General features: G+C 38.1%; 2 protein-coding genes across 11 annotated transcripts in view; both read left to right on the top strand.

The window, feature by feature from the left end:
* Positions 1-6,421, top strand: part of si:ch211-1e14.1 (UPF0606 protein KIAA1549) — a 40,037-nt gene extending 33,616 nt beyond the window's left edge. For 7 of the 9 annotated variants that reach the window (XM_036212572.1, XM_036212573.1, XM_036212571.1 and 4 more), the window contains 3 exons: positions 1,277-1,323; positions 1,936-2,087; positions 3,996-6,421. In XM_036212572.1, coding sequence (XP_036068465.1) covers positions 1,277-1,323; positions 1,936-2,087; positions 3,996-4,405 — 609 coding nt within the window. In that variant the 3' untranslated portion in view covers positions 4,406-6,421. The remainder of the gene's footprint in view (positions 1-1,276; positions 1,324-1,935; positions 2,088-3,995) is intronic. The other 2 variants (XR_004948129.1, XM_024281495.2) reach the window with 2 other exon arrangements.
* Positions 6,422-7,544: 1,123 nt separating this feature from the next.
* The window catches only part of mical3a (microtubule associated monooxygenase, calponin and LIM domain containing 3a), a 101,827-nt gene continuing 84,828 nt past the window's right edge, over positions 7,545-24,543 (top strand). Inside the window, exons 1-3 of one of the 2 annotated variants that reach the window (XM_036212569.1) lie at positions 7,545-7,718; positions 7,844-7,894; positions 8,474-9,257. The gene's annotated coding sequence lies outside the window, so the exon portion shown is untranslated. The remainder of the gene's footprint in view (positions 7,719-7,843; positions 7,895-8,473; positions 9,258-24,543) is intronic. The other variant, XM_024281493.2, reaches the window with a different exon arrangement.

The following is a 24,543-nucleotide window of genomic DNA, read 5'->3' as shown; positions in this document are numbered from 1 at the left end:
CTGTCCAGATGATAAAGAAAGTTTATTTAAAAAGATAAAAATAAATAATGAAGTTCAAAGTCTAGATAGTTCAAGTTTCATTTCTTCCTTTTTTTCTTTTATTTTTTTATCTCAGTCTTAAAAATGATCAAATTCAAGCTAATAAATTCAAGCAAACTATAAAACCACTCTCATATCTTTCCTACTGATTGTTGTTGTGGTAAAACGTGGAATAAGTTTTACCAACATTTGAATTATGGTATTAATAAGAAGTTTTTATTCAATATTTTTTGAATTGCTCAGAAAAGTTGGACTGTTTTTTTGATGCAGTACATTCAGGGCCTTATTTACTACATCTTTTTTGTTTTTGTTGCTTTTATTATTTGTTCAAGATTGAAAAAATAACCCTCTGTGGCGTCAAAGTAAAAGTTGGAAATCTTTGATAATTAAAAAAGTAGTAAAGCTACATTTTTATTTTTATCTTTTGCTGCACAAAAATGTCACAAATTAAATTAATAAAACTAAAAATTAGGCTTTTAATAGCAATTATTAGTTTTAAATTGCGATTAAAATCGATTAATTAATCGCAGAAAAATGAATTGCATGGCAGCTCTAATTCACAAGCCTTTCCCCAAAATAAATCCTATTTTTACAGCTACAAATATCTTTTTTTTTTAAACTGTCATCATCTTAAAGACTATAATTATACATTTGAAAGTACATTTTGTTGTATGAAGCGTAAATTTACTTTCAAACTTCTGACCTTTTGCTGTTTTTAGATGCATTTGTGCTTTTAGGAGTTAAACTTAAAGTTTCCCTAAATCGAGTAAATCTGTTACTTGAAACAAAACCACAAACTTTTCACGACTACTTTTGCTTAAAATGTTTATATAAACACTTGTTTTATTAAAAAATTGCTTCAAATTTGATGTTTTTTTACATTAAATGACTAAAAAAATTCTTAAAACGAGTCGTTGCATTTCACTGATAGTTTTGTTTAATGTGTGGAAAGATATTAAAACTAGACGAAAATACTTCAGTTTCTGTTTTTTTGTTGGATATTCCAGCCAGTTTTCCTCATTTTATCAGTTTTAGGCTCATAAAACGAACATTTTTGGAAAAGATTTTAGATTTTTAAACATCTTTATCATTTTTTTATACTGAGATCCAAAAACTCTTCCGAGTTTTCCCTTTTTCTCGAGCTCCTCTGTCTGCAGGAACATCCTGGTCTCATTCCTGATGGTTTGATCCATTCCGTGAAAGCGGATCAGTAACGATGTTTTTCTGTTTCCTGCAGAGACTCTCTGAGCTGGGTCTGTCTGCTGCTGCCGGTCTGACACCGCGGTAAGTGGAGCAGATTAATCTGTTTAAAAAGATCATAAAATGAGATGAATTATTGAAAAACTCAATGAAATGTGTGAATACATTCTCAAAATGTTGGAGTAATCGTCCTCTCACACTGATGTTAAATATCTACATGAACACTATTCGATTGTCACAAACATTTACTCGTGTTTTCTTCTCAGTTATGTATTTTATTATTTAATTTATTCACTTTTGTGTATTTTTCAAGAATTTTTTCAAATATTTTTTCAGGAAAACATCTTTTAAACTCCACTTAGCAGAAGAAAATAACCTTAGAAACATGAATTTGTCTCCTAAATAAACGTTTCTGTCTCCATGTTGAGTTCAGACCTTCAAACAAACTTCTACTTTTGATTAAATCGTATGTTTAAGGACTTTATGACATATAGTAGAAGTAGCTTCACATCAAAGGTTTCTTTCTTCAGCTGTTGGATCAGGTGTTCCTCATAAATAAGAGATGAAGAAACATCTTTAGTTCATTACATTAATGGATCTGATCTCTGGGAGGACGTCTCCAGAATGACCTTCTGTAGCTCCTCCCTCCAAAACAAGACACAAAAGGTTCGATTAAAGGTTTTCCTGCTCCATCAGACAGGGCTTTGGCTCCGCCTTCACGCCAGCAGGAGAGGCAGCAGCGCCTGGCGAGCAGCTTCAGCCCGACTGTCTGTTCTCCTCCAGCAGGGGTTACTACGCCGACGAGACGCCCCCCTCAGCCAGACCGCGGCCGGTGGGCGGGACCACAGGTGCTGCGGCTCACCTGCGTCATTCTGTCTTTTGTTACATTAATATTTCTGTGGAGATTTTAAAATCTGGAATCAAAGAGTTCGTCACAATCGTCCATAGAGGAGAAATGAAGATAAAAAGTGAACTCTTAGATAGAAGGACTTTGAATTTAATCTTTTATAGCCCAAGAACAAGTATTTGTTTGCCTGTTCTAACCAAATGGTTTGTATTTTTTAAGTTTTTTATTAAGCTAATTGTAGTTTATTTTGGTTACAGTAACAAAAAATAAGTAGAAAGTGTAAAAAGTTACACTGGAAAAAAAAGTGTTTCCAAAACAAGTTAGAAAAATAAAGAATGCTAAATATTTTTTTCATGTTTTTAATGACAAAAAATCAGCAAACTGTATAACAACCAGTAAAGCTTCCTAAAATAAGATAATTAATAATTATTCAAAAATAATAATTTCATTTTAAAAATACTTACATGTAAATAATCTGGTAATTGGAATTATGTCTAAAAATGAACAGTTTGCTCAACAAAGGTAAATATATGAATTTTTCCTCTCCAGATATATTCCGTTGTAAGAGCTGCAACAGTCAAACTTCTTATTTCTAGACCAAAATCATCTTAAGATGATTACACATTTTAAGAAAAACATGTCTTAAAAGTTTTTAGTAATTAGTCATTCAAATAAAACGGAATACTTTCATCAAATCGACTCGGTTTATCGAAACATGACATTTCCACATTCACAGAGAAAACTTCAAAAAGTAAAAACTTTTTACAATGTATGGAGTGATTTTTGTTCCACCGTATCGCGAACAGAAGTCACAGTTTTAAGATCAAAATGTTCTAAATAGTAAACAAAACGTGAAGAATAAAACTCCATAATTTGACCACCTGTCAAAGTCAAGGCCCGGGGGCCGGATCCGGCCCTCCAGATCATTTTATTTTATTTTTATTAATGACCCGATGTTATCTTGAGCTCATTTCTTGTATAATTTTGGTAAAACATATTTTTATGGAGAGTAAATATTGAAAGTTATTTAAGGTTTAAGTTGATTTACTCTGGAATAATATTCCTGCCTTTTTATTATTCATAATTATGTGAAAAAGTTACAGTTTTAAAGTTTTAAAAATGTAGTTTTAGAGTGTTCAGTAAATGTTTATCCTGACCTCAGGTGTGTTTTGGATTTTGGCCCCCTGTGCGATTGAGTTTGACTCTCCTGATTCAGACCAATCAGCCGGCTGACACAAACGTTACACGAAACAGAAACTATCAACCCAAAATCAAAGATAGGGCGAAAGTGAGATGAGACACTACGAATCTAAAAACATTTATTCTGCAAACGCAGAAAACAAATGTTTTTAAAGCAATTATTAAATATTTAATTTGGAATTAATTAAGTTTTATTATGACTTAAGAAAACTAGATTCATTTTTGTAAACCAGTAAAGTGGTTTAGTCTTCAATCCGGTGTGATCTCTAAAGTAGATACAGATTCTTGATGAGTTTTTGTGTTTTTACTGTGTAGCATTTATTCTTAGAACATAAATCAACATTTTTCTATCTAAACTAATCAAGATGAGAGATGAAAGTAAGAGTAAAAAGTTACAGTGAAATTAATTTTTTTAAATATATTTTGTTTGGAGCAAAATAATTGTAGTTAATTGATTTAATAATCATTTCTTTATTTCTCTCAATGAAAAAAAAATCTTGATTGTGATGATTTTGATAAAAGTTTGTAAAGGTTTTGAACAAAGAAGTTAAAATAAAAACCTGATAAAATTTTGTTTTTTTAAAACGACCAAAATCTCTACAAGGATCAGATACTTTCCAGTTTAAACACAAACAGCTGATTTTAAAAGTTCAGTCGGCTTGTGTCTGCTGTGGTGTAACGTCTGTCCTCTGCGCTCTCCGCCGTGCAGGAGCCCAGCTCCATCATCTGGCGCAGGTGGGGCTGACGGGCCACGCCAACGGCTACCCGGCGGGGGTCCGGGCGGCCCCCAGCGGCCAGAACGGCGGCGTGGGCTGGAACCGTTACCATGACAACGGCCTCACCCGGGAGGAGGCGGAGAAAGACGCAGTGAGTGAAACTGAAACCTTCAAAGTGGTTCATTACGACGGTCTGACGTCTCCTTTCTCCCAGATGCACCGCGGCGGCGCCCCCCCCTCCCCTCTGGACGCTCCCGGCGCCGGGGGGGGGTACCTGACATCTCCTCAGCAGCGGGACGTCTCCCCGCCCACCCACTCCTCCGCCTCCCTCATCAAGGCCATCCGGGAGGAGCTGCTGCGTCTCTCGCAGAAACAGACGGCCGTGTCGGGCTATCGCAGCTGAGGCCGCCGCCGGCCGCCCGCTGCACCACAGCTGCTTCCCATGGAAGTCCCTGAAGACGCTCAGTTCTGATGTGAGAACAATCAAAGAGAAGTTTACATCCTGAGAGAACACAGATCTGAGGTGCCTGTGTTCCTGTCCCGCTCTGACGGCGGATTCAGACGTTCAGACTCGGTATTTTTTATTTCCTCACAGACAAACCGACGGTTTGGACTCCAGGTTTGTGTGGACTTCCTTCTCTTCAGGTGCTTCTCTGCTGCCATGATGAGCCGTGTCATGCCTTCACTCTGATGTGTCGGATCTTCCCGACGCCGTTTGGAGTCGCAGGATTTAGTCCGTCTGGAAGATCGTCAGATTCAGAAGCAGATCCTGAAGTTTCACAAACGTTTGATCCATCAGTTGTGTGTTTGGTACCTGGATGCAGCTCAGACCTTCAGGACTGAAGACGGAGCTTAAAGATCCTCTCCAATCATCTTCTCATGTTTTCAAAACCTTCAGATTTTAATCATCATGATGCTGTTGTTCAACAAAATCTAACAAATGTTTCTGCAGAGCAGCAGGAGATCATTAGAAAGTCCCCTCTCAGTTGTTGGGGCGGAGCAACCTCGCCCCGTTCCCCTCCCCAGTGCTGAGAGCTCTCTGTTTACAGGGAGCTCGTAGCCATGATGTCACAGTTTGAATAAATGAAAACTCAGAAGTGTCGTTTTTAGATGAATTGTCTCTAAAGGGAAACACAACAGGACAGTTGGAGGCTGACTCACTCTCAGACAAGATCTGAAAAATGACCAAAAAAAGGGAGGGGCTAAGGGAGGCAGGCAGAGTGGGGTAGGTGTGGTTTGGATCTGTGATTGACAGTGAGTTAACATCAGGACACTAAAGGATTTATACAAATATTGATCAGGAGGCCCGAGCAGGTCGCCTCCCCGTCCCATGATCCAAGGGCCGGTTCAGTGAGCAAGCAAGCTCCGCCCACCACTCTCAGCATCATGGTGAGACCTCCAACATTCTCACCAAGATCTCCAACGCTCCTGAGAGAGTTCCAACTCTGTATTGAGCGTTCAAAGAGGGGCGGGGCTTTTATACTGTAACTGCAGACCACGATGACATGAAACTTCTGAAATGGCGTGGGACACCAGTTAACCAATCACAAAATTCAACTGTAATGCCTCGTTTCAACCTGTAGGGGGAAGCACACAGATGGGTTTAGAGTATATTTTCAGGAAGTTTATTTTAAATTGACAAAAACCAACAGACGGCACTTTTAAAGTCCCATTTATAGAGGTCAACAAACAACAAAAGTTGGTTTACTGTTTGGTCACCTCTTAAATACACCTTCAGAAAAACGCCACCAGAACTTGTTGAAAACAGTTTCCATCGGAGTGGGTCTTTAAGGTTAATCTGAAAGTCCACTTACGTCAGCAGAGTCCTGCACTCGTTCCTGCACTCGTTCCTGCACTCGTTCCTGCACTCGTTCCTGCGCTCATCCCCCCATCCTGCAGTATTCCGCCTTTCAGTGTGACGGAGAGAACCTGCTTCAGTCTGGCGTCTTCTACGGTGTTTTTATTTCCTGACGGCGTGAGGAATCTTTTATTTAAGTTAAGTTAAGAAGCGAGTGGACTTTAAAGCAGGACTCCCCCCCACACACACACACACAAAGGCCTTGTGAGTTCAATCTGCACAGAAGCGTCCAGAACAATGTCCTGTTCCTCTGTGATGTGCCTTTTGGACTTTCCAGAACCGGCAGAGCAGAACTCGGTCTGTTTCATCTCCTGTCTCCATCCGTTGTTCCTCCCTGCAGACGTTCTGGCTGGCCCGACTCTGCAGATGTTCAATCATGTTGCTGTTTTTGAGCTGTCGCGAAGGTTTTCCTCTGTCACGCTGATGCTGCAGTTACACTAAACGAACAGAAGGTGGCAGCAAAGCTCATTTCTCTGCAAACGTTCACATCAAACTCACTTCTCTGTATTGATGCACCGGATGTTCCTGATGGTTCAATAAACTTTTCATCCATCTTTTTAACATGATGCTGCAGTTCACTCTGTTTGATTGTTTTCATTTTAGCCTAAAAACTGGAAATTTTAAGAAGAAAATCACGTAAAAGTAGGAAAATGATCTCTTCGTGACTTAACAAAAAATCTTATTAAGATTAAATTACAGAGTTTAACATAAGCAATTTAAAAAATAGGAATTAAAAAGGGTTTAAATGACATTTGAAATGTTGAATGTTTTACAACCAAATTATTAGTATTTTTTGCAGTTTCTAAGGAAATGGTTTGTATTTTTTTTCTAGATTTATCAACCTAATAGTGATTCTCCTCCTTTCTGTATGTTTTTCCGCATGTAAAAACTAAATCACACTTTCAGTGATTTCAGTATTTATGTTATCAAAACATTCAGGACATTACTGCTTGTATTTTCTGTATTCATAAACTTTATAGTTGAAATATTGAGCAAAATATGCCACATCATGAGAAAGTCTTCAAATTTCAAAATTGTAAGTAGATTAGCATCAAGCCTTTAAATATATTCATGGGCTATATTTTATCTTTTAGAGTTTTTTATTTATTTATTTTTAATTGGAGTTTAGCTAATTTTTTGCCAACATGCTAATGTCTTTGGCTAATTTGTTATCTACTGGGGTTTTATAAGTTAATTTAGAGTTTAAGCCTCTTTTTTAGCAACATGCTAACGTTTTAGATTGATTTAGTTTACAGATAAATTTTAGGCTATTTTGGAGTTTAGTTAGTATTTAAGCAACAAGCTAGTTTTGGTGAGTTTAGGGTTTTTTTTAATGCTATTTAGGAGTTTAACTTGTGTTTTAGCAACAGGCTAACGTTTTTGGCTAATTTGGCATCGACTGAGGTTTTTATGGGCTAATTTAGAGTTTAGCTTCTATGCTAACGTTTTTGACTAATTTTTTTTTAGAGGAATTTTAGGAAAATGTAGAGTTTAGCTAGTATTTAAGCAATGTGATCCATCGGCTGAAGTTTTTATGCTAATTCGGGGTTTGGCTAATATTTTAGCAACATGCTAACGTTTTTGGCTAACTTGTTATCTACTGAGGTTTTTAGAGGTCAATTTTGAGTTAAGATTCTATTTTAGCAACAGGCTAACGTTTTTGACTAATGTAGTTTACTGAGGAATTTTAGACTATTTTGGAATTTAGCTAGTATTTAAGAAACAAGCTAACTTTTTTGGGCTAATTTGGAGTTTAGCTCATATTTAAGCCACGTACATTTTTTTTTTGTTTTTCTTTCTTGAAAATTGGCATGCATTGGGGATCTTTAACCAATTTTACTACAACTTTTTCAGAAATGTAGGTCAACTTCAGCGCTCTTTCATTGTTCTTTAACAACATTTCCAGTCATTTTGCAAATAGCTTTTGCATTTTCAGCAAATCTCTTCACCAGTTAAAGTAAATTGCATCTTCATTTTCCACAGAAAGCTTCAGCATCTTCAGAGACTACAGTACTCACTCTGGCATTATCGCAGGTAATCCAATGTTTCTCGTTGTAGTTTATTTTGACATAAAACAATGAGTCAAAATGACTGATTTTGGAACAAAATGTGAACAAAGGGAGAATCTTAGAACATGTTTGTCCATCTGAATAAATAGTCATCAAATCTGAAATAATTCTTAGAACATAAATCCACATTTTTGATAATGAATCCAGTCTAACTTGTCAACTTTTATTTAACTTTCCTAAAATTTAATTAAAAATAATTGAAAATTTAGTTGTTTATTAGTCTTAAAATAAGAGTGTGGACTCATTTTAATCATATTTTTTCTTATTTTTAGATTCCATCTTTTAATGCGAAACAATTCTGGACTGTTCTGATTTAGAGAAAAGCTTATACAAATGTGGAGCAAAGAGAAGTCAAACTTTAAATCTAGTAACTTAAACGTCTAAAGTTAAGAAAAACAGAAACTCTCATTCTTCAAACTTCACGTTTCTTCTAGTAGACATTTTCCAATAAATGTGATCATCAAATCTAAAATTCTGGATCTTTTCCTTGGACCGGTTCAGGTTCAGGTTTCCCGTTTTACCGAGTCCTTCTCCTCCGTTTCAGACCTTCTGACGGGATGATCCATCCGAGGGTTCAGACCTAAATCTCTTAAAGCTGCCTCAGCGGGAGGTGGGACAGTTGATACCATGTGAAGGTATTTGTAAGAACAAAACAAAGCCTGGTGAGTCATGGTTTTAAAGGTTGAGGATCTCCAGCTGAATCAGTCTGAGTCTGTAGGACGTTCAGAGATTTTCCTCAAAGAAAAATGACAGAAAACACTTAAATTGTTGTTTTTGTTTGACTTCTTAGAACTTCCTGATGTGTGTCTAAAATGTTTTTCTTTTTGCATAGAAACCCAACATCTGCTCTCTCTCTCTCTTTCCCTCAGCAGCAGAATCTCTTTTTTAAAAAGTGACGACATCTCACTCTGGTTGCAAAATCAGCTGCTTTTGTTGTTCTCAGAGTTTTTCTTCATCTCCTCCTCCTCATCATCAAGCTGCGTCACTCTCCTCCTCCTGAGCAGTAATCCTGCCTGTGTGGTGGAGCCGGACAACAACCGCACACCCAGGAGTTAATCTGGATCATGGTGGTAATTACCGGCGGGGTGTCGGGCCTGCAGGACGGCGGCGTCCGCTGGAGGAGGAGGAGGAGTCAGCCGAGCCGCTCTTCCCACTGACCTTGGAGAGGAACTGTGAGGGAGGGGAGGAGAAGGGAGGCAGGCATTAGCACACTGACAGAGTTCCAGCACCTCCTTCAGTCTTCTGGTGACGAGCGGCGAGGAGGATGACAGAAACCCCCTGATGGATGAGAGACTGGAGAAGCCGTCCTGACCTTCCTGACCTTCTCTGTGAGTATCTGCAGGAGCGGGAAACTGCAGCTCCTCAACAAAAGCATTCCTGCGTGTTTGTGACGGCGGAGGGTGCACGGCTTTGTGGTTGCAGCGCGGATGCTGAGGGTGGAGGTTGTTTACCTTCTTGTGTTATGCAATCCGCTGCATGCTGCACTCTGCCAGCATCAGAGTCGCAGCTGCAGGAATCAGTGAGACCCACTGCAGCATCCCTGCTGCTGCTCTGACAGATCTCTGGTTCTGCTGACGTCTGCAGAAAGGATCGTCCTGGAGTCGGCTCGAAGCGTGTCCTCCAGTGAGGATGGGTGACGTCATGCTGCATCTCCTTCTTCTCGTTCCAGCAGGTTGAGTGCAGCTGTGTGTTTTTGCTTCTCGGACAAACCTTTGTCTCAGAGGTCGTCCCACCACCCGGGTCAGAAGACACAGCGGGATATTGTGCGTTTGGAGTAGGAGGCAGTGCTCATGTGACGCTCTGGGGGGTGAAAGGCTGTCATTCAGCCTCAGCTGTGACCTCACGCGCTGATGATGCTGAAATGATGACATATAATCTCCGTATCAAATATCCTCGTTGCTTTCATGCAGATCCATTTACCTTTCTGCTCAATAATCCACAATTAAACCAGTTTTCCCAATTTGTCACTCCCTTCCTCCACCAGGAAATAATCTGTTCCTTTTTTTCACCAGAAAATAATCTGCTCCCTTTCTCACCCAGGTAATTGTCTTCTCAATTTCTCCACCAGGAAATACTCTTCTTCTTTTTATCACTAGGAAATAGTCTGCTCCTTTTCTCTTCCAGAAAATAGTCTACTCCCCTTTTCACTAGGAAATAGTCTGTTCCTTTTCTCTTCCAGAAAATAGTCTGCTCCCTTTCCCCACCAGGAACTAGTCTTCTCCCTTTCTCAGCGAGTAAAAACGTGTCATTTGCATCATAAGGTCTTGAGGTCACAGCTGAGCCTGATGACACGTATTAAACACGCTTTAAACACACCTGTCTGATCTGGATCTGCAGAATGTTTTCCTTTTAATAGCCTAGAGGAGAGGAGCGCAGTGGTGCAGCGGTTAGCACTCACACTGAGAGGGACCTGGTTTGAATCCCAGAACCTCAAAAACATGCTTCGTAGTGTGACTGATGTTCCTAAGTCGCCCCCGGGTGTGCAACAGTTCAGGGTGTACCCCCACATTCACCCAGCAGGAGTTGGGATAGGCTCCAGCAGCACCACGACCATCCACACACTTGGTAGAGCTGTCAGTTTCCCAGCTAATGCGACAGCTCTAATCCTGACTGGTGGATCTGGATCTGTCCACCTCAGCAGACATCAGCATCTGAGATCTCCACAGATCAACTACTGGATTAGCAGGTTGATTAACTCTTTGACACCAGAGCTCCAGTGTTTGTGTTCTTTGAGGAAAGTGGCTCATATTGCTAATATTTTAGCAATATGCTAGCTTTTTTTTTGCCAATTTGACATCTACTGAAGTTTTTGGGGCTATTTTGGAGTTTAGCTAATATTTTAGTGACATGCTATCTGTTTTGGCTAGTTTGTAATCTATGGTTTATTTTATTTATTTATTTATTTGCATTTAGCTGTAACGTTAGCATTTTGCTAGCTTTTTCAGCTACTTTAGCTTTTTAATGAGTTTTTTTTTTCCAGACTATTTTGGAGTTTAGCTAATATTTTAGAGACATGCTATCTGGTTTGGCTAGTTTGTAATCTATGGTTTATTTTATTTATTTATTTGCATTTAGCTGTAATGTTAGCATTTTGCTAGCTCTTTCAGCTATTTTAGCTTTTTACTGAGTTTTTTTCAGACTATTTTGGAGTTTAGCTAATATTTTAATGACATGCTGTCTCGTTTTGGCTAGTTTGTCATCTTTTATTAATTTATTTGTCTCTTTTGGCTATTTTGGTATTTAAGGTTACATTAGCATTATGCTAGCTCTTTCAGCTATTTTAGCATTTTACGTGTTTTTTTCAGACTGTGTTGTAAGTTTAGTTAATATTTTAGCAATATGTTACTTTTTTCTGCCAATTTGACATCTACTGAAGTTTAATTTTTAGACTATTTTGGAGTTTAGCTAATGTTTTAGCAATATGCTAGCTATTTTGGCTTTTACTGAGAACTTTTTAGACCATTTTAACAACATGCTATCTGTTTTGGCTAGTTTGTCATCTATGTTTTTTTTTTGCCATTTTGGCATTTAGCTGGTACATTAGCATTATGCTAGCTCTTTCAGCCATTTTGGCTTTTACTGGGGTTTTTGTTGGCTCTTTTGGAATTTAGCTAATATTTTAGCTGTATGTTAGTTCTTTGGGCCAATATGACATCTACTGGGTTTTTGGGGGCTATTTTTAAATTACTAAGGTTTTTTTTCAGAATGTTTTTGAGTTTAGCTAATATTTTCTCAATGAGCTATTTATCTTTATTTTTTGGGCCAATTTAAAATCTATTGAAGTTTTTTTAAGACTATTTTGGAGTTTAGTTAATATTTTTGCAACCATTTATATATCAATGTTAGCAACATGCTAGTTGTTTTGACTGGTTTATAATCTACTCTTTTTTATGCTGTTATAGCATGTAGTTGTTAACAGTTGAAAAGTTACTTTATGTTTAAAGATTTTAAGCATCAACAGTGACGGCTCAGGTGTTAAAGGGTTAATGACTTCATTGTTTTAATGATTTAAATGTTAATTGTTTTATCTGTGCAGGTTTAGAGCTTCACATTTGATTGATAAAAGTTTGGATGAAAATTAGCCGGTAATCCTCTGGATCCATCATGTCTGTGGAACCTTCGTTGGACGGATCGGAGGATGATTGTGAAGTCATGTTAGATTATTTACATGAAGGTAGTCGTGTTTTGTTCCTCCTGCTGAGGTGGGAGCAGTTCCCTCCTCCTCTTCCTCCTCCTCCTCTTCAGCAGCAGACATCAGCGTTATGAAATCTGCTGAGCTCAGCAGCAGCTGCAGGAGTCTATCAACATCTCTGATAGGTTCTCCTGGTGGAAGAGACTCTATGAAAGCTGATGCTGTGATCTGTCGTATGATCTGTTTCCCAGTCGTCTTTTAATGATAATTATGACATTTATAGACAAAAAGAGCCGCTTTTCCCCTTTAGAATCTGCTGGAATTATCGGGTTAACAATTAAAACAATACAGTAAATCCGACAACATACACACTGGAGCTCCAGTGTTAAAAGGTTAAATTATCAACATCGTCGTCCTCTCAGAGATTTCTCCCTGATTCTCTGATGATGTCAGTGAACATGTGGACGCCACATGTTGATTCCTGTGTAACACGTCAACACAAACTCAGTGATGAGAAGAAAAGTCACACAACTCAGCATGAGCTCATGTGAGAACTTCATCTCAACAAGCAGAACTTCATTTTCATTGTTTCGGAATCTGTTGGAGTTCTGACTTTCAGATCTCTCCGTGTCCTCATTTGTCACTTGAGGACAGCGATCATCTCCAGAGAGGATCAGAGAGAAGTCAAATCTAACCGATGTGATTCTTCTGGAACCGCTAGGATAAACCGTGAAAACGTTTGACCCTAAGAAACAAAACTTGACTCCAACAAACGATCTGAACTCAAACCCCACCAACAAAAACAGTCATTTTTACCCGACGGAACACAGAGGCTGTGATGTTAATGTGTGGAGGCTTTTATTCTGAAAAGTTTCACAGAAATCTGCAGATTATTCAGTGGATTATCTGCAGAAATCATCCAAGTATCCATATTTTAGTTTAATTTATCGGTGACTAAACAAAGGAAAATTAGATTTTAAATTAGGAAGCTGAAGAAAATAGAATAGAATAGAATAGAATAGAATACAAGAGAATAGAATAGAATAAAATAGAATAGAGTGAAATGTAATAAAATAGTGTAGAGTTGACCAGAATAGAATAGAATAGAATAGAAAAAAATAATAGTTTTATAAGAAAAATAAAATTTTCCAGTTTCTGTAAATCAAGCTAATGTATTTTCAAATAAACAGTTATATCATTTTGTAGCAGAAGTTTTATTTGTAAAGTAAAAGTAATTTTTTTGTTAGAATTATTGTATAAAATAAGATAAAATAACTCGATTCAGGATTTATTTTCTTAAAACAAGTTGTTAAATGTTTATGAAAAGTTACTAGTAAGTTAGTCTTAATTCAAGTGTGATCAGATATTTAAATCTTTGTGATATTTTGTGTTTTTGCTGAATCCGATGAAGAAACTGGAATGAGAAGATCAAAAATGAGTTCCGTTGGTTTGAGAATCGTCCCTGAAACTCCTTAAACTGGTCCGTCCGGAGGACAGACGCTAAGAAATCCCATCTGAATGACAGATTAAAGAAAGCTCCTCTGATAAAAGGTGTCCCTCTGGCGGGGAACACCGCTCCTTCCATTTTCCTAATCCTCCTCTTCCTCAAAGCTCCGGCCGAGCTGAACTGCAGGAATCCGGTTCCTTCAGGTGTGTGGCGGCGTGCTGAGAACGTGACCTTCAGACTTTTCCGGCTTTTCCCGTCTCCCTCGGGTCCTGGAGGGATGAGGCAGCGTCAAGTTGCTGTGTCTAAAGTTCACCGGAGATCAGATAGGGTGTCACTGTCTGACGGTGTCCGGTTACCGCGGTAACTAGGTTAAAAAACACCACGGGAAAGCTGACGACGGGATTTTCAGCTGCCCGAGTTTCAGTTACACACCCAGGCTGGAGGAGGGAATGATGGGACGTCTGGTCTGGCGTAAAAAGATGTTTGTCGCTTTGACATCCGGCGTTAGAATGTGAACATGATATGAAGTGAAATCAATGTTTTAATTGTGTGAATGATGTGGAGCATTCACACAACACTTTTTGTGCATCTATTCAGCTCCTTCAGCTATCAAAATATTCAGCTCCTACTGCTTGAAAGTTTCAACTTCATAACTCTTTAACTTTTTAAACTTTCCAACAAACTTTTTTAACTCTATTTAAAAAGGCTCACAGAATCCTCAAATTCCCCTTTTTCAAACTCCAACTTTCAACTATACAAAACAAAACCCTAAATCCATAATAAATCCAGGTAATTACACACGTCTGACCTGAATTCTGTTTGTATGAGTTAATATAAGTAAATTAGCAATAAGCCTGTGGCATCATAATATCTTCTTAGACTCAAGTAACATCTATTACACTTTTTTGTTTAGTTTATTTGACATTTAGCTGTTATATTAGCATTATGCTAGCTCATTTGGCTAATTTTGTAGGCTTTCTACTGTGGATTTGTATGCTAATTTGGCATAGCTAACACTATAGCAACATGCTAGCTCTTTTGACTCATTTATCATTTACTATTTTTTGGGTTTTTACCTTATATTTTAGCATTATGCTTTTATACTTTTTCAGCTGTTTTGGATTTTACTGAGGTTTTATTTAGGCTGTTTTGGACTTTAGCTAATATTTTAGCAATATGCTATCTTTGTTTTTTTTCTGTCAATTTGACATCTACTGAAGATTTTTGGGTTCTTTTTATTATGGAGTTCAGCTAATATTTTAGCCATGTGCTATCTGTTTTTGCTTATTTGTCATCTACGTGTTTTTAAAGCTATTTTGGTATTTATCTGTTACATTAGCATTATGTCAGCTTATTCAGTCATTTTGGCTTTTACTGAGGTTTTTTTTCAACTATTTTGAAGTTTAGCTTCTATTTTAGCTATATGCTAGCCTTTTTAGCCTATTTGGAATCAACTGAGTTTTGGGGGGCTATCTTGGAGTTTAGCTAATATTCTAGCAACATGGTAGCTGTTTTGGCTGGTTTGTCATTTAATGTGTTTTGTTTCTTTACAATTTTTTCAGTTAGGTGTTATAGCATTATGCTAGCTCTTTCAGCTATTTTGGCTTTTACTGGGTTTTTTAAAGGCTATTTTGGAAGTTAGCTAATATTTTAGCAACATGCTAGCTATTTTGACTAATTTGGCATTTGATGATGTTTTTACGGTTAATTTGGGTTTACATAGCATTTAAGCAACATGCTAACTGTTTTGGCTGATTTGGCATTTAGTAAAAATGTCTTTTTTTTTAGCTTTTTTGGAGTTTATCTCATATTTTAGGGGTGTGGTATCTGTTAATCTGTTTCAGTTGGTTTGTCACCTACTTTTATTTTTTGTTGCTATTTTGGCATTTAGCTGTTACATTAGCATTATTCTTGCATTTCAGCAATTTGGGCTTTTACTGAGTTTTTTGTGACTACTTTGGAGTTTAGCTAATATTTTAGCAACCATTTATTTATATATATATATATATATATATATATATATATATATATATATATATATTTATATATACTGTATATATATAAATTTTAGCTAAATTCTAGCAGTTTTGACTAGTTTTTCATCTCCTGTGTTTTTTAAGCTTTTTGACATTTAGCGGTTATATTAGCATTATGCTAGCTCTCTCTCAGCAATTTTGGCTTTTACTGGGGTTTTTGTTGGTGTTTAGCTAATATGTTAGCTATATGCTAGCTTTTTGGGCTATTTAGGACTTCAGCTAATATTTTTGCAACATGCTAGCTTTTTGGCTAATACGGCAACTACTGGGTTTTTAAGGCTAATTTGGCATTTAGGTAATACACTAGCAAGCTATCAGCTTCAGCTTTTTCAGCTATAAGCTTCAGCGTTTTAAGCTATCAGCTTCAGCTTTTTTAACTATCAGTTTCAGTGCTCTCAGCTTTAGCATCTTTAGCGACCGCATTCAGCTTTCACTCTTGCATTATTGCAGTTAATTTTATATATCTGGTTTGGTTTGCTTTAATCATGAAAATTATCATTTATTTTTAAGCAAATGTGGTCTAAGATTTTCTTACAGAAACTTTCATCTTTGAGGGAAAAAAAAGTCGTCCGTTTGCAGAAATGTTGAGAAAACAGACATGAGGTCACAGCTGATGTCAGGAGGAGCCGAGTGTGATTCAGAGACACGTGAACACAAGTCACAGGACGACTTCAGAGCCGCCAATTACCTCCATGCAGGCCTTCATCACGTCTGCTAGAAAGCCTGCCTTCAGTGAAGCTTCTGTCAGGAGGATCGGGACGTTAATTATGTGACAAACGGGAAGTTTCTGCCTGGAAGGAGTGTGAAATGATGTTTTCTGCTTCCTCACAACCTGAATAAACATTTAAATGTTTTAAACGGTTTGAAGCCTGAAGCTGCTCTGATCTGATCTAATGAAAAATGAAGAAGTCAGAACGTCAAGAGCTGATCATGAGGCCTCTACTAGGATTCTGAGGAGGTTTTACTCTTTCTTCTCTCATGAAATACAGTTCTGGTTTCAAGATTGTCTTTTCTTAGCGGGCTGTACGGTGGTGTAGTGGTCAGCGCTTTAGCATCGCAGTGAGAAGGTCCTGGTGCAAATCCTAGCCGGGTTCTTTCTGTGTGGAGTCAGCATGTTCTCGTGCGTCGGTGTTCTCCGGTTTCATCCCACAATCCAAAAACAGGCGTCGTTGGGTAATTAGGGACTCTAAGTTGCCCCTGGGTGTGACCCTGCAACAGACTGGTGACCTGTTGACCCATCAGTAGCTAGGATAGGCTCCAGCAACCACGTGACACTGAAAGATGCATGGATGGATTTTCATAGTTTTCTGGCAGAAATGAAATCTTTTACTGCAAACACGTCAGCAGAGCTCAGATTAGGGCGGAGCCTCAGACTGGTGCACATGCTCACTTTATAATGCCAGTCGCATCATTTTATTGGAAAATATTAATCAAAAACTGGTTTTATAGAATGAACTTTGATCGATCCAACAACAGGGAAATTGTTTTGTTATCTTAACTATAAAAAACAAGCACTAAGATATAATAATTAACACACTACAGTGTTTGGTGTCTATAGGGAGTTGTAGAGTCTTTATATTCCTAGAGGAGATGAACTTCCTTCTTTGGTTCAAGTTGCTTCTGGTTTTTGCTGTGGTGACGGTGCAGCTTTGAGGCGGAGTCTAATTGTTTCTTTGCCGTGGTGTTTGAGAACGCCGTCCATCCTTGTTGCCAGTCCTGCGCCTTCCCTGCCAGCTGCTTCTGTGGCTTTCACAGATCACATGTCACCGTATTTGAACAGCTGCAGTCCACAGTTGTGTGTTTGCTCTTTCAGTTGTCACAGATGATTCAGTGAAACAAAAGGAGGAGAGGTGAACGCCCGAACTTCCTTCAGAATCCAAAACAAATCTGATGAAGGGAATTCTCCATCCTGTGTGTGTGGGAGGGAGATGGATTTGTTGTTATTGGACGGGATTAGTGAGGTCATTATTGGGACGTTAATGACTGACGATGTCACATCTGACCTGCTCCATTAAATCTGTCGATATCAGCTCAACGCAGTGAGCTGTGTCTGCACGGCTGCATTTGTTCAGATGAATAAATAAACTGTCATTTAGACGAACTCAATCGCACAAGGGCCCAAAATCCAAAACACACATTAGGTCGGAGACTGAACAAGATAAACATTTATTAAACACTCTAAAACTACATTTTTAAAACTTTAAAAACTTTTTAAAATAATAATGAACTAGATATATCGCATTACCTGTGATAATGCTAGTGTGAATGCTGTCAGCTGAATTTGGCCGCTGAAGATGCTAGTGCTGATAGCTGAAGATGCTGAAATTGATAACTAAAAATGCTGAAACTGATAGCTGAAAATGCTGAAGCTGATAGCGGAAAACGCTGAAGCTGAAAGCTGAAAACGCTGAAACTGATAGCTGAAAACGCTGAAGCTGATAACTGAAATGACTAAAGCTGATAGCTGAAAACGCTGAAGCTTATAACACTGAAGCTGATAGCTGAAAATGCTGAAGCTGATAGCTGAAAATGCTGAAGCTGAAAGCTGAAAACGCTGAAGCTGAAAGCTGAAAACGCTGAAGCTGATAGCTGAATACGTTGAAGCTGATAACCGAAATGACTAAAGCTGATAGCTGAAAACGCTGAAGCTTATAACACTGAAGCTGATAGCTGAAAATGCTGAAGCTGAAAGCTGAAAACGCTGAAGCTGAAAACGCTGAAGCTGATAGCTGAATACGCTGAAGCTGATAGCTGAAATGACTAAAGCTGATAGCTGAAAACGCTGAAGCTGATAACACTGAAGCTGATAGCTGAAAATGCTGAAGCTGATAGCTGAAAATGCTGAAGCTGAAAGCTGAAAACGCTGAAGCTGAAAGCTGAAAACGCTGAAGCTGATAGCTGAATACGTTGAAGCTGATAACCGAAATGACTAAAGCTGATAGCTGAAAACGCTGAAGCTTATAACACTGAAGCTGATAGCTGAAAATGCTGAAGCTGAAAGCTGAAAACGCTGAAGCTGAAAACGCTGAAGCTGATAGCTGAATACGCTGAAGCTGATAGCTGAAATGACTAAAGCTGATAGCTGAAAACGCTGAAGCTGATAACACTGAAGCTGATAGCTGAAAATGCTGAAGCTGAAAGCTGAAAACGCTGAAGCTGAAAACGCTGAAGCTGATAGCTGAATACGCTGAAGCTGATAGCTGAAATGACTAAAGCTGATAGCTGAAAACGCTGAAGCTGATAACGCTGAAGTTGGTAGCTGAAAACGCTGAAGCTTATAACACTGAAGCTTTTCTTTAACCGTTCTGGTATCGCCTGTCCGTCCTGGGATGGGATCTCTCCCTCATGTGGGAATCCCTAAGGTTTCTTCTTTTTTTCCTGACTCAGGTTTTTTTAGGAGTTTTTCCTTACCGCGAGGGAGGGTCTAAGGACAGGGATGACCGTTCTTTATAGTCTGTTTAGTTTTTACCTATTGTGCATATTTTATGACTCCATCTGTGCATCTGTAAAAACTACAGGCATGAAGCCCAATGAGGCAAATTGAATTTGTGATATTGGGCTATATAAATAAAATTGAATTGAATTGAATTGAAGCTGATAGCTGAAAACGCTGAAGCTGAAAACGCTGAAGTTGGTAGCTGAAAACGCTGATGCTGATAGCCAATTAAGATTTTAGCTGAATGCCAAATTAGCCTAAAAAACAAAAAAAACTTAGTTTAGCCAAAACAGCTAACATGTAGCTGAAAAACTGGCTAAACTTTAAATATCCTAAAAAACTGAAAAAGGACTAAATTAGCCAAAACAGCTAGCGTGTAAATATTAGCCTAACTCCAAAACTGCCAAAAAAATCTTGAAAAAAATTCTACATTAGCCAACACAGCTAGCATGTAGCTGAAATATTAATATAAACTCCAAAACAGCCTAAAAATCTTAGTAAATGCCAACATAGTCCAAAAAGCTAGCAGAACATTTTAACAGTAACTTTTTAACATAAATATGAATAATAAAAAGGCAGGAATATTATTTCAGAATAAATCAACTTAAACCTTAAATAACTTAAAAATATTTTACTCATAATAAAAATATATATTTTGTCAAAATTATACAAATTAGAAATAAGCACAAGATAACATCGGTTCATTAATAACAATAAAATAAAACGATCTGGAGGGCCGGATAGAATTACCCGGAGGGCCGGATCCGGCCCCCGGGCCTTCACTTTGACACATGTGATTTAGACAGTGTTGGGATCACAGATTTAGTCTTAACTACCACTATTGGTGGATAAGAGATGTCTGTGAGCAAACCGTTCACAGATGACCCGCCGCCTAGAATGTGGCGTTAGGACGTCGCACGTCAAACGTCTGTACAACTTCCACTATGAATACTTCACCCACCACACACACGATAATGGTACGTTCCATTTTATGACATCCTTTAAGGTGGCAGTAAGAGCCTCGAGGAGACTGTAAGACACACCTCAGATGTGGACGCTCCTTTCTATGACCCTCTATGGAACCAGACGGCCCAGAAACCTGCAGAACCCGTACGGGACGACCTCCTAACGGGTTCACGTTTTCCAGTGCTTATGACTACAATGACTCTCAGTGACTTTAAGGCTTGAATTTATTTAGCTCAAATTGTATATTTTAAATTCAACAGTAGCACTTCAAAAGCTGAAATGAAACAAGAAGAAGTTTTTATCCTCGTGCTGCTGATGAATCTGTAAAAACGCAGCGTTTCAGGACAGGAGACGATTGTTCTGACCTTACAGTGAAGACATTCAGACTCCTGCAACAATGCTCGCTGTAGAAGAGAGTGCACACACACGTGTGTGCTGTTGTGTGTGTGTGAAGGGCTCACTCCTATGAGCATAAATACACTCAAGAATCACCTCTGGCTGTTCTGTTTGCTCTCTTGTACCTCTGATCTCAGAGCGTTATTAACTTTCTTCTGCAGCATAAAGCCCCCCCGGGGGGGCGGCTGTGGAAGCTAACGCTCATTTGATCCTGTAATTCCAGGTTGAGTCATTTTAAAGGATTTCTCTGCTATTTGCAGGGGAGGTGGGGGTCTTTTAGGAGCAAAGAAAACAGCTCGCCAACTTTTTAGACTCATAAAGTTGTGGAGTTTTACCTTTTTTAAGCCCAGACCATGATACTGACCCCACAGGCTGTGGAGTGATGGAGACCAGTCCAGACTCTAGAACTCTTTTTCCATGAAGTTCTTCTTCCTCTGGTGTATCTAGATGTTGTTCTTTTACCATAAAAACGCTGTTATCAGTTCTTCTCTTTGGGTAGATTGCACCAAACCTGATTGTTGTTTGATAAAAACAATTTCTTCTATAACAGATTTTCTTGGTTCTGGTATTTTTACTCGTTTGATCTTGAACAATCTTACTGTAACACATGTTTATCCCTCGTTTAGTGTATCGGTGTGATGTTGTGTTGGGGTATGCCTTGATTTGAGTATCTGGTTTCCCCACTTCGCAGAGTCTCTACCTAGAGACCCAGAGGGGGGGCGCTCCATGATATTTTTAAAGTCTTTCAGAGTGAACTATATCCATTTAAATGATATTATTTTACCTTTGGAACACAAAAAACAAATTATTTGTCAAATATGAGTTATTTTTGTGAACTCTTTTCGAAACTGGGAGTAAAACGACTCGATCTCTGAAGCTCCGCCTTTCGCTCTCTTCCGCCCGTTTCATGACGTCATCCTATAGCTGTCCACGTCCACGACGAATGAAGACAAAAATAAAATTTAATATTGATGCAGGCCTACATACTGTGTAGCTCGGGCGTTTATCTCCAAAATTTGGCATAGACTGAATGGTGAAGGCTAATGGGTTGATCACCGCTAGCTCGAGCTGCTAGCTTGTTTGTGTTAGCCTGGGGGCGGAGCAGACTCTTCCTTGAGGGGCGGTTCTCACCTTGTCTTCCAGTGCTGATTTTAGAGCGTTACTGACCAAATACTAAAACCAAACCTAAACCCCAAAAAAGTCTGAATTTTTTAGTGGGATGGAATCTGGTCTCTATATCCCATCGCCTGAGCTCTGATCATTGACTGTATCAGAGTACTGGACTGAGCAAGTGTGATGTCATCAATAGAAAATTGTTTACTAACTTTTTTCTTTTTTTTTTTGCAACAGTGATATGTCTGAGTCGGTATGAGTCAACGTTTCTATGGGAACCACTTTCACCAATCAGGTGTGAGCTTGTTAGAAGGCCACGCCCCTACCACTGGAATGAGTGCACAAAATCTGTCAATCAGAAGTTTTTAAACATTTGGACCAACAGGCTCCACCTACAATTATTTAGGCATCTGATTGGTCAATTTATAAGTTTAATAATTTATGATACAGAAAAAACTGTCAGTTTAAAAAAAGAGGATAATCAAAAAGATAAAAAAAAAAAGATATCAAAGCAAGAATGGTTATTCTGAAAAATAAAATGACTGTTTATATCTGTATAGAAGTCTATGGGAGATTGATCAAATTCCTGGAACTCCAGGGGGGCGGAGTCACTCGGTCCAGTTTTCATATACAGTCAATGGAAAGTACCGTTTCCCTGACGCACACTGACTCCGTGGAATCGAGCGCAGTTCTTGAACTTTTAGCAAAATAAAATCAATTTAGAAAGAAATAAGAAGTGTGAAATCCTTTCAAACTTTTATTATAGCTTAGCTTGAACTTTGTCTGAGTTTAGATCTCATCAGTAAAAGTTTATTTCACAGATATGTGTATTTTATTGGCTTCCAGTCAAAATGTTAGCTTTAGTTTCTACAGTTTTGCAAAAAAACCCCACAGATGACCTTTTGACCCTCCTCTTCAGCTTGAGGTCTACAAACCAAAGTCTTCTGGATCTTCCAGAACCATAGGAGACGTCACCTTTGAAACAGCCGCTCCTCGTTTCCCTTCCTGTGTGGCAAAATCACAAAAAACTGCTAAAATTAAGATGTTTATATTCGAAAGCTTCTAGTTGATCTTGGTCTGTTGGATGTTTTACTTTTCCTCTTCACTTTCAGTAGATCCTGTCAGTCTTTGATGTTTTAATCCGTCTGAGTTTGGAATTTTAGTTTGATGCTTTTATTTTGGTAGAGTGCTTTTTGATTTAATTCTGAGCAAATCAATATCAAATTCACTTCCTGTTTGTGTCCTGACCAAAGAGCACTTCTGTAACGTTCATCCCCCCAAACACTCGTTACATGCAACTGCATTGTGATGCGTTGTCTCACGACGACAACATTGTGTGCTTCATGTTTGATTTGGAGCAACGACAGAGGAACTGAACTGAACCTTTGGAGCACAAAGACCCCCACATGTTCATCAGAGATGAAACTGCAGCTGTCAGATTGTTTTAATCATCTGCAGGATTGGCCAACCTCCAGAAACGCAGTTGTCTGAAGTTGTTGCTCAGCTGCTGCAGAAGCTGTTCTGTTCCTGAATGTTTCACAGCATTCACACTATAGTGATTCTCTGCTCCTTTCTGGAGGTTTTTGGCACATAAAAACTCAAACACATCTTCAGCGATGTCAGCAATCTTGGTGTCAAAACGTCCAGCTTGTTCAGGACATTACTGCTTCTCCTTTTGGCATTTATGAACTTTATAGTTTTTGAAATATTGAGCAAAATATGCCCCATAGGAAGTGAATGAGAAATTGTTCAAATTCTTCAAAAACGTTGTGCATTTTGAAACCACAGTTTACAGTAATTTAAAAATAATTTGCAAATGAGATGTTATATCACCATTATTTTCATTTGGGTAATTGGGCATCTGTTGAGGGGATTTTCTTATGCTAATTTGGAAATAATCTAATATCTTAGCAACATTTTACCGTTTTTGGCTAATATGTTATATACTGAGGTTCTATAGGTTATTTTAGAGTTTAGCTTCTATGTTAGCAAGAGACTAACATTTTTGACTATTTTTACAGAGGAATTTTAGGCTAGTTTGGAGCTGAACTAGTATTTTCACAGTGTGCTAACTTTTTAGCAATGTGCTAGCTTTTTAGGCTAATTTGTCATCTACTGAGGTTTTTTTTATTAGGTAACTTGATTTTAGCTAATATTGTTACAACAGGCTAACGTTTTTGACTATTTTTGCTGAGGAATTTTAAGTCAGTTTGGAGTTTAGCTAGTATTTTAGCAATGGGCTAGCTTTTTTGGCTATTTTGTCATCTACTGAGGTTTTTTTAGGCAACTTTTAAGTTTAACTAACATTTTAGCAACAGGCTAAATTTTTTGACAAATTTTGCTGAGGAATTTTAGGCTAGTTTGGAGTTAGCCAGTATTTTAGCAATGGGCTAGCTTTTTTTTTTGGCTAATATGTCAACTACTGAGGTATTTTAGGTAACCTTTAGGGTTTAGCTAATACTTTAGCAACAGGCTAAAGTTTTTAACTAGCTTTACTGAGGAATAGGCTATTTTGGAGTAGAACTAGTATTGTAGCTTTATGCAAACTCTTTGGGCTAATTTGTCATCTACTAAGGTATTTTAGGTAACTTTTAGGGTTTAGCTAATATTTTATCAACAGGCTAATATTTTTGACTATTTTTACAGAGGAATTTTAGGCTAGTTTGGAGCTGAACTAGTATTTTCGCAGTGTGCTAACCTTTTAGAAATGTGCTAGCTTTTTAGGCTAATTTGTCATTTACTGAGGTTTTTTTGACAACTTTGAAGTTTAGCTAACATTTTAGCAACAGGCTAAAATTTTTGACTAATTTTACTGAGGAATTTTAGGCTGGTTTGGAGTTAGCCAGTATTTTAGCAATGGGCTAGCTTTTTTTTTTGGCTAATTTGTCATCTACTGAGTTTTTTTTAGGCTACTCTTAAGTTTAGCTAACATTTTAGCAACAGGCTAAAGTTTTTGACTAATTTTACTGAGGAATTTTAGGCTAGTTTGGAGTTAGCCAGTATTTTAGCAATGGGCTAGCTTTTTTTTTTTGGCTAATTTGTCATCTACTGAGGTATTTTAGGTAACTTTTAGGGTTTAGCTAATATT

This window comes from Oryzias melastigma, linkage group LG6, assembly GCF_002922805.2.
Source record: "Oryzias melastigma strain HK-1 linkage group LG6, ASM292280v2, whole genome shotgun sequence".
NCBI lineage: Eukaryota > Metazoa > Chordata > Actinopteri > Beloniformes > Adrianichthyidae > Oryzias > Oryzias melastigma.
The sequence above is the reverse complement of the archived record's forward strand: the minus strand, read 5'-3'. Positions and strand labels throughout refer to the sequence as shown.